At 29.1% G+C, this 11,160-nt stretch overlaps 1 protein-coding gene across 1 annotated transcript in view; it reads right to left on the reverse strand.

Moving 5' to 3' along the window:
- Positions 1-2,614: 2,614 nt before the first annotated feature.
- LOC107446911 (serine-rich adhesin for platelets) overlaps positions 2,615-11,160 on the reverse strand; it is a gene marked incomplete in the record, with an annotated part of 64,167 nt that continues 55,621 nt past the window's right edge. Inside the window, 3 exon segments of the mRNA XM_071180113.1 lie at positions 2,615-4,766; positions 5,670-5,747; positions 7,230-7,457. Of these exon segments, the coding sequence (XP_071036214.1) occupies positions 2,806-4,766; positions 5,670-5,747; positions 7,230-7,457 (2,267 nt within the window).

The following is an 11,160-nucleotide window of genomic DNA, read 5'->3' on the forward strand; positions in this document are numbered from 1 at the left end:
TTGGCATGGTGCCGAAATGTTTTGTGTTATTTATTTTTATTTGTTAAATAATGTGCTGTCATGCATAAAACTATCAGTGGTGATTGTATTCCAGGTTTTTCATATAATTTTTCTGGGTTTAAGAACTAAAAGCCGGACATGTGATTTTTTTTCGCAAAAGCTAGTACCTCATCTCAAGACCATTGGTTTGCGGATTTCCGAGAATCAAAAACTTACAATCTTACAAAATTTTGAAAATTTACCTCTATCTTTTTAATGAAACGTTTGCATGCATATGATTCTTCCGCAAATCTGATTCTTTTGATTCGGTGTATTTTTATCATTTTGAATATTTGGAACTGTACGGGAATCTCCTAATATCACGATTCTCATTCATGCGCTTTAATATCAAACATCGATTATTGTATTAATTTGATTAAAAAAATATGCATTGCAATTCATATTCACTTGATTTAAAAATCATATATCGTGATTAGTATTCACACAATTCAAAAATCCAATTGTGCGATTTTTATTTTTCGTAAGGTTAAAATCCAATGTCGCCATTTGTATTCACACGTTTTTAAAATCCAACATTTCGATTCGTATTCAGATGTTTTTAAAATCCAATATTATAATTTTTATTCACGCGGTTGTACTATCAATAATCGATTTTCGTATTTATACTTGATTTTCTAAAAACACATTGCGATTCGTATGCACAGGATCTAAAAATTCAGTATCGCAATTTGTATTTTCGCATTTTTGATGTCAAATATCTCGATTCATATTCAAGCGCATTTAAAATCCAATATTGCGATTCTTGTGAGAAATAAGTTTTTTATTTAATTAGTTACTATAAATTTGTTATATTCTTCATTGGTAAGAAATCTAATTGTTAATGTTAGTTTAAAAAATTATGTTAAACATGAAACATGTATGGTAAATAAATTGTTATCTTGATATCAACATTTTGAACATGAAGTTTTCGGTTTTTTTCACTTAGGGTTACAATCACCCCAGAACTAAATTAATACCAAACATTCTTGTTTGTTATTAACTTAATTTATTAAAAGTTTTGATTTTGATACCACAGTAAAAATTTTTAAAAAATTGATCAAATGTAAAACCTAAAATTATTTTCTATATTAATGCCAAATATACTTGGTTATTTCAAAAAATTATTTGTATCTATGCATGATTCAAAATTTTAATGGATACCACAGAGAATTTGTCTTAGATCAATTTTTTAATTTTAATATTTTAAGCCAATCATTGTGCCTCATGATCATGCAACAACAAATTAAAATTTTTATGTAATGAAAATGTAACAATCTCTGACTGGAAGAACTGAAATTAAATTGTGGTTATTAGGAGTTGACTTATCCTAAATTCTTACGGTGCTTAATTGTTTTGCCCTATTATATATTTTTCATTTGTTAAATAATCTAAGGGCACTTAATTTTTTTTAAAAATTTATTTATATAGTTTTTAATATTTACTTTTGTACTTAAAAAAGATATCAGTTTATTACTTTGTACAATATCTTTATACAACAAATCTAATTTTTTATATTATGAAAAAACAATAACTTGTATCGCTGACGTAAACTCAAATAGTGATTATTCTTTTTGGACAAATCCTGAATTGTCACGTGGTTCCTAGGTTTTCAGTATTTGTTCAATTATGTGCAGGCACTTAAAAAGTGTCTTACTCGTGTTATCACAATTTTTAAATATTTCATTTGTACTTGAAAATGATTCATATCCATCTCTCTGTACATGAGATTTTTTTCATGTTTCATTCTTGATTATTTGTTTAAATAAACTTTTTTTATTTTAATGAAGCTATGTCTAATTTCACCTTTGATATTAAAGAATTATGTATTCAATCTGTAAATTTAGCTTAGAACATGTGATGACGTTGTCTTTAGTAAAATAGGAAGGTGATCAGTTTTAAATTACAAAGATCTATCAAAATTTTAATATTCTGGCGAAAGATAATAAATCTCTTTCCATGGTCAAATGCTTTCTTCTCAACTTAGTAGCCATTAAGTTAATTTTTTTCTCTAGGGTCTTTAGCTCTTGTGTAAGAAATCTTATTTCATTTCAATGTTCTAATATTTGTCTATGACCACTGGCAACACTTAAAAATAAAAGTCTTAATGCCTACAAAGCACATTATATTTATACACCATTTAAATGTTTGTTCCATTTTTAGCTCTTATAAAATGATTAAGTTCTTTTTTTTTTTTAAATGTTTTTTTTATTTGTTAATAAAAATCTGCTATTTTTATTTTCAAACAACAAAAAACTAGAAATAAGTTATTGATTGTTCAAAAGTTCCTTAGCTTACAGTTCTCTTAGTATATTAGAATTTAAAATTAAGTTTGATGTTATTAACTGTGATGTAAGAAAGAATTGACAAAATTATATATATTAAGAGATTAAAAATTGTGTTACATGTATATTAAGATATTAAAAATAAATTACAAATTATTTGTGTTAGGAGATAACAGATTTTGTTGCCTTAAATAGTTAATATAAAATCTCTAGTCTCTTTGTTTCATATTAAATTACGTCTTAAAGATGAACAATTGCAAAATTGTAATTTAGAAACATAATTGCAAAATATATTTCAGAGTAAAACTTTATTTTTTTAAAAATAAAATTAAAATGTTTTTTTTATGCACTCTTTTTTTTTTTTTAAACACACATTTATTAAATGAATATATCTATTTACATAATGCTGTCTCTTATCTGTATTTGTGGAAGAGAGTAAATACTGCTTGTTAAGAATAAAATCTGTAAAATTTTAAGAAACACTTCAAAAATCATGTATTCGTATACATTTCATATATTCTGCTGAGAAAATCTGTTTTTTTCCACATTTCTTTACCTGAGGTTTCCAATCTTTGCATCTTATAAATAAATGATCAGTTACTGGATGAGGAAAGTTTCCTTGTTTTTTCGTGCACTTGTACCACTTTCTAACATCTCCAGTTTCTTTTATGATACAGTCAACATCATGTTTTTCGCAATCTGTTTCTGGGGGTCCTATAGGTTTTGGGGTTGTGTGAGTGTGGTTTAAGCAAGGATGGATGGTTGAATGTTGATGTGTAGTATCACTTGAGTCATCTGGTGAACTGTTTGTGCTGTCTGTTACTGTATCTGTGTTATCTGAATTAGTTTTATCAGTTGTAATTTCAACTGGTGTGACATCTGAACCTGTTTTGTCATCAGGTGTGCTGTTTGTGACAGTTTTATCATCAGGTGTGCTGTTTGTGACAGTTTTGTCATCAGGTGTGCTGTTTGTGACAGTTTTGTCATCAGGTGTACTGCTCGTGACAGTTTTGTCATCAGGTGTACTATTAGAACTGGTTATATCATCAGGTGTACTTTTTGAACCAGTTCTATCATCAGGCGTGCTGTTTGAACCAGTTGTGTCATCAGACGAGCTGTTTGAACCTGTTGTGTCATCAGGCGTGATGTTTGAAACTGTCGTGTCATCAGGTGTGCTGTTTGAACCTGTCGTGTCATCAGGTGTGGTGTTTGAGCCTGTTCTATCATCTGGTGAACTGCTTGATCCAGCTTTATCATCTAATGTGCTTCGATTTTTATTATTTTCATCTGAAGTGTTTTCATTGTTAGTGCTGCCATCCGTTACAGAATTTGTATTTGTGATATCACTTGATGTAAAACCAGAAGTCTGATCATTTTCTGTCACATCTGTTTGTGGAGTTTTAGAATCTTCTGATCCTTTGCCTTCATCGTCTGTACTAATTACTGTAGGTGCAAGTGTGGAATCATCTATCGATTTAGTGTTGTCAGTGATAGATGTTTTATCTTTATTAGATGCTGTGTTAATTCCATCTCCAGTAATTGGTGATGAAGTAGAAGTAGAGTCTGTATTTTTTGTACCTGGGTTTCCTGTTCCACTTGGGGAAATACTGTTTCCATCATCACTTTGTGCTGTTGTAATTTCAGTGACATCTTTTGTAATATCACCAGTGACTTCTAGTTTTGTACTGGCAGTTACATCTTGAGATAAGTTTGTTATTTCTTCCGTTATTCTAGTTGGCTCATTTGTTTGAATATTATCATTGGTCACACCTGTTACCATTGTGGTGTCTTCAATTAATTTATCATTGGTCTTAGTTGATATTGTTGATTCACCCTCAGTTGAAATTTTTACTGTACTTATCTCTGATACTTCAGAAGTGCCCAGGCCATCAGTTACAGTCTTTTTATTGTCAGTTGCAGTTGAACCATCATCAGAATTTGTTCCCATATCTCCTGTACCAGGAGTTCCATCAATATCAGTTGAAATTGAGTCTTGTGAAGATGTCTCTTCATCACTTTTTGTGTTTGGAGTGTCTGGTAGTGGCGTGCTTGGCTTATCTGATGTCCCATCGTCTGTTTTCGTTTTTGTAGAAATGCTTTCACTATTAGTGGATCCTTCTGTAGGGTTATTAGTGCTTGGATTATTAGTAATATCTGTTGATATATGTGAATTAGTATTTTCCTTGTTAGTGCTGTCAGTATTAATATCCGTATTAGGGTTGCTTGGAGTTGTATTATCACTTACTGTGATTTTGTCAGGCTCAGTTGGATCAGTGCTCCCTGTATAATTGATACTGGATGATGGGGTTGATTGGTCTTTATTTTCAGTCACTGTTTCTGTGTTTTCAAAAGTTGATTGTGTGTTTTCAGTTATTTTCTCTGTCAATATACTATCTCCTGTTATTTCAGTACCTCCAGTTTCCTTTTCTGTTGCACCTGTCGTCCCTAGAATAATAAAAATCATTATTATTAGCTCATAAAATTTTTAAAGGTTTCATAAAAGTTTTAAAGGTTATCAATATAAATTGTGTTAAGAATTGAAAAGACTTGTATAACTTAAAAGCTTGAAAAATGTAAAAATGTTATTCATGATTTATGAATAACCATAAGGGTAAATTAAAACATGGAAACTGAAGGTACCGAAAATCTTTATTGTAGTGTGCAAATAAAAAGTGAAGCATTCTCATAAGCCGCTTCTGGGTTCATGGAGATTAAGACTAATTTATTTACAGACCATCTGCGTGGCGGGGGCTATGTGGTCACAACGACTCCTTTTTTTTTCCAGAGAAGCTGTTACTCAATGGTCTGAAGCTATGTGAGCTTCAGACCATTCTTTATTTCTGTCATCTAAACTCTGAACTACACTTAACGAATACACTTAAATTTGAAAACTTTTTTTTCTCTGATCGTAAATGCTTTTTAAAATTTTAGTTGTGGTTTATGAAAAAAATATTAGTCATTAACAAAATTATAAAAAAAATTGGAAAGGTGTATTTTTAATAATGTACATTTTTATTGTGCTAAGTATAAGTATGCAATACATTTACATGTAAATAAGTTGACGAATATACGTTTTAGAAGTAAGCTTTAATCATATTAGGATTGAAAAGATTTCTTTAAATTTTTTAGTGTGCATAAGAAAAAGGTGGCTGCATCTTTGTGTTTTTTTTATGCAATAAATTAATATATGAAAAAAATCATAATAATAGTAATCATACAAAATAATAAAAATAATTTATTTAATGCTGTGTAACAATGGCAGGAATTGTTTTCCCTGAGAAATATTGTAAATAACATTTCCTGCGATACAGTAACCATATTATTAATATTAAAATTATGCAACCGTACCTTCATCAGTGCTGTTGTCAATTGGAGTTGTTAAAGTTCGCAACCACTCGTCACACTCATCTGGTGTTTCAGTTGTTTCTATAAAATTAAAATTTATATCAAGTCTTAATTTGAGTGAATACCACAGAGAAAATTAAAGTAAAAACTAATACTCATTTAGACAGTTTAAAGAATTTTCTATAGTAGAGAACCGATTATCCGGAACGATCGGGACCATCGCTATTCCGAATAACTGATTTTTCCGGTTTTCTGAACCACTACAAAAAGCCGTTTTTTTATTGTTAAACCCAACTAAAAAAAAAAAAAAAAAATTAAAAATAATCTTAAAAAAGAAGAAAAAACGATGAAGTAATACACTAATGATTATTTCCAAAATGGTGGTAAGGTAAACATCTTTCAAAAAAGAAAGAAAAATCCTAAAATCTTATGAGGAAAAAAATTTTTTTTTTTTGAAAATGGCGGGAAATTTATCGAATTTCGTACCGGTTTTTTGGTTTTCCGGTTTTCTGATTTCCGGATAACGGGTTCTGTACCGTACTAACATAAATGTTTATTTTAATTAGTTATTTATATCATGCCTTAATCAATAATCACAAAGAAAATTAATGCATATTTAAACACTTCAAAGAATTTTCTATATTAATACCATAAATGTTTATTTTTATTAGTTATTTATATCATGTCTTAATCAATAATCACAAAGAAAATTAATGCATATTTAATCACTTTAAAGAATTTTCTGTAGTATAAAATGCGCTTGTTCATTTAGAATAGTTATATCCAGTTTTTGTTTACATGGATTCCTCAGAGAAAATCAGCAAAAAAAGTTTGTTTACTTCAAGTAGTTATTTATATAAAGTTAAACTTAAATGGGTACCACAGAGAAAATTATTATGAAAATTCCATATTTAAACATTCTAAGAATTTTTGATTTTTGTACTAAAAATACTTGTTTATTTAAATTAGTTATGTCTTGATTTGGATGGATATCAAGGAGAAAAATGATACAAAAGTAAACAAAAATTAATGCATTTTTAAAAATTTTAAATAATTCTCTGTATTATAATACCTTATGTTCTTTAATTTAAATTCGTTACTATGATCTTTAATTTAAATTCGTTATTTATATCATATGTTTCACATTGTAAAACATAAAACTTTAAAAACAACTTTCTCGAATGTCTTAAAAATATTAATTTTTTAATTCTAATTTGTAAATTCCAATTCAGTATTTATGTGGTACTGGACAAAACATGATTGCAGCTTATCTCGATCAATGCCCTGCTTTGAGGGACTTGATATGTACTGTGAAAAAGTATTGAAAACCCCCTTAGCATGATAGCCAATAGACTGGCATTTGTAAAAAGATTAAGATAATTCCGATTCAGTACTGCTATAAAGTTTTATGATATCTAGGATGTGTATCTTTTGAGAGTCCTTGTTATACATTACGGATCACAAATGTCAATGGCAGATGTTTTAGGACATCACAGAGGTCTAATAAAACTGTTTGCTCTTTTAAAATATTATTCATTTAGCATCGATATCAAAATGACTCACTTGGTGGCCTGTATCTATCGCCACAGTTTACTTTGTCTTCGTCGAAGCAAATTCTCATGACGTTGTCGAAAAGCATTCCACTAGGGCATTCATTCTCTTGGAATTCCCCGTCTTTGCAAGTATAATACAATCTGCAATCTTTTGGATGGTGGAAGTCTCCATCTTCTTCTTTACACTCATCTTTAATTGGCTTTTCTGTGGTTGTACTTACTCCAGTAATTGTTGAAACTTTAAGAGAAAAAGTTATAACTTGTTTTGTCAATTGAATTAAAATAATACTTTAGCACAAAATAAGTAAAAAAAACAAGAAATCAATGTATTACTCTGAATAACTTTTCTAATCTTTGAGTTTGTCACAGGTGCCAATCTTAATGTTTTAAAGGGGTGACTTAATATGCTAATTTATTAGGGCAGAATATTTTAAGTTTTGAATTCATTCAGAAAAACGTATTTCTTCTATAAAGTTTTTATTGCGTATTTCTTACGTATTTATGACGTATCATTTAGTTACGTATTTCTTCATTCAGAAAAACGTATTTCTTCTGAATTAATATACCTTTCTTTCGACGGATTTTGATTTTTAAGAAACTTTGCATATTGCGTCAAATCTTGGAAACTTTATTAGCAAATCGAAATACTTAACTCACACTTATAAAATTCACTTATCCAATGATAATTCTATGTAAATAATTTTTACTAATTATTTATTGCTTTATTTAATAAAGGTTTAAATTTTTTTTGAATAATGTGTTAAAATTTTTATGCCATTTCAAATTATGTAACTTTAAATGACAAAATGCAAAATCTGAACGTCATCGGTGGAATAGTTCTAGAAATTTTTTTTGAAATTGTATAATTCAGAAATTATTTAACTAGTTACTTTCAGATTTTATATTTTGTCATTTACAGTGACATAGTTTAAAATGATATAAAGATTTTTACACCTTGCCTTTCAAAAACTTTACGATCTTTATTAAATAAAATTTTAAAAAGTAAAAAATAACCATTAAAAAATATTTCTTACATCGAATTATCTTTGGATAAACGAATTTGAACCAAACTTCTTGTGATAAGTTGAAATACACAAAAAGTTAAATTAACGTTAAGGGGGCTTGAACTTTCGACCAAGTTTCTAACTGAACTGCTGGGACCATAATATCCAGATTGCTGTTACCGCCCAGATTTTGAAAAAGAGAATTCAAATTCTGGCGAGAAAAAAAAGGTATGTCAATTCAGAGAAAGTTTGGTTTTGTGTCCGTGATTTCGCAGCTTAAAATATCGTCAACTCTAATGAACTGGCATAATTAAGGAGATCCCTTCGGGTTATTAAGATTGGCTGAAGTTGTTTAAAATTTAATCAAACAAACAAAAGTTATTCAGGGTGATGAATTTTTTCCTGAATACTGTCCAGAGTTAACCTTAATAAATCACGGGGTTTTAAAGGACTATTTATTTCCAAAACAATGACGTATGAAGACAGATGATACATGGAAAGATGCATACGCTACTGTAAAATCTTGAAGTCTGATAAATACTAGGTTTTACCGGTAAAACCCCAAGGTTCAACAAAGTGGCGTAGTAACTCCTGTTTTGCCGCAAAAGCTTGGTATAAGGCTAAAATGTAGTCATATTAACGCACACGTCTAACTGTTACCAAGGCATTTTGGTAGAAGCTAGGGTTTACCGGTAAAACTTAGGATTTGCCAAACTTCGAGTTTTAATCGTAACGCATATCCTCAAGTTACTTGTACATTCTACAAATGCTCATTGCGTGCGCCCCTGGTTATCCGGCAAACATCCCAAAGGTAAAGGTTCAATAGCCTGTTTCTTTTTATGTTCGTCACAGAAGCAGTGATGTATTTCTGCAGCTTTGTATGTTAAATAAAAATTTTCTCTCTCATGGTGGGATATTTGGGGCCCTAGAAAACCAATCCTGCAGAAATCTTACAGTCCAGTGCGCCCTATTCAGCGATGTGACAGTTTAGTATGGTGGAGTCCAGATAGAAGTGGAGTGTGTATGTATTTTATCGTGTTACCAGGTTTTTCTTTTTCTCTTGTATCCCTCAATACACTCGGTGTTCTGAAACCTGGGGAATTATTAAAGCTAAGTCTGTATTCTAATCAAGCGAAATTTTTATCAAGCGAATTAAGCGTAAGTTTCTAATATTAGCAATGGATAGAAATTAAAACATTTATTTTATTCGTGTCTGAAACATTGCTTGATTTTCCCCCTTCTACATGAATAATAAGTAATTCAATATTTGTTGTATCGATATTGACTCAAGTTGATGTAGATTATCCTATGAATATGCAGATACAGATTTCTGTATGAATGGGTGTAATTCAGTCGTAAGAGCAATTTGATATCCCACTATCAGTCCCTTAATATTTATTTTAGAAGCTTTGGTCAGAATTTGAGCCAAAAATATAGATCCATTAGGGTTAGGGGCACAAATTTATGGGAAGATTTACGTATTGTTTCTAAATTTTGACGACACCTGTGCTGTAAAACGGGAGAAAATCACACTATGGGATTAGCTATAATGGTATAACTTGTAGTCACAGCAGTAAACGAATAAGTTTTTTTAAAAAAAAAATTTGCAACTAAAAACCCCTTTGGCTCCTTTGTAATATTAGTGGGGTGAACAGATGCTTATACGTCAATACCCCAAATTTATATTAACAATGACATTAACGCGCATCAAAAACTCGGGAATTACCATTGATAAAGACGTTAAATAAAACAAACTAAAAGGTGTTTCAAAAAATGGCAACTCACTTTTTTTCCAATTTTTTAGGCAATCAAACAGTTATTGAAAAAAATAGAAAAAAAGAGTAAGTCCGAAAATAATATGATTAAGAATCACCAAATATTTGGTATATAGTTGGGTAAAAAGAAAAAGAAAACATATTGCTTGGTTGATAAACTGATCAATATCGTTTATATTAATTATAAAATTATACAATGTACGCTTAGAGTTTTTTTGAGGCTGCAACGAAATAGGTAACATGTTAAATAGTTTAGGGGTTAGTTATACTAAGTAGAAAAATTTTTTAGGTTATCTTTCAGATATATTCTTCTTTAATTTACCTCTAGTTTTGTATTGACATAAGAAAACATAAAATGCGGAAATATCAATTATGACCTAAAGGAAGTAAATTAACGTTTCTAAAAATATTGGTTATATATATATATATATATATATATATATATATATATTATGCAAATCGTAAAATAAGTCCATCTTTCGTATAATTTTCTTAACATATTTGCAGTATCAGACTGTAAAGCTATTTTTCTTAAGCCCATACATTATTAATCAAAATATTAAACTGTAACTGAATCTATGTGTATGAATTGCAACTCATAGGGTTGCTGAATGAAAAGTATTGAATTTAGTGAGAAGTAAAGTAAGAAAGTCTGATAGCTACAAAACTACATTAGTTTTTGCTGTGTCGCACTTTTCATTTAAGCAAATCTTATACTTAATAAAAAGGATTTTTCATTTTTTACCATTAAATTTAATAGTGATCGAAAATATTTGGACTAAAAGGTATACAGTTTTAATGTAATTTAAAACTGTACAACTTGAAATGGCAACATCTGATATTAGTAAGAATCTATCAATTCGTTCTTAAGAAATGAAAAAAAAATTTTTTTTTCTCAAAAAAAAAAAAAAAAAAAAAAAAAAAAAAAACGAAAAACAAAAAACGACTTCTTAAAAACTTTATAATTTAGTAAACAATCGATTGATTTCGCTAAAATTTTAAATTTTATCAAGTAAAATTTAATTCCTTAAATTAATATAAAAATTTGCGTATTTCACTGTCAAAAATAATTTCGATTATTATAAAATAGAAAAGGTTTATAAGGTTTTTAGGTTATAAAGTTTTTAAGGTTATAAAGGTTTTTCTCGGAATTTCCTTTGAA

This window comes from Parasteatoda tepidariorum, chromosome 4, assembly GCF_043381705.1.
Source record: "Parasteatoda tepidariorum isolate YZ-2023 chromosome 4, CAS_Ptep_4.0, whole genome shotgun sequence".
NCBI lineage: Eukaryota > Metazoa > Arthropoda > Arachnida > Araneae > Theridiidae > Parasteatoda > Parasteatoda tepidariorum.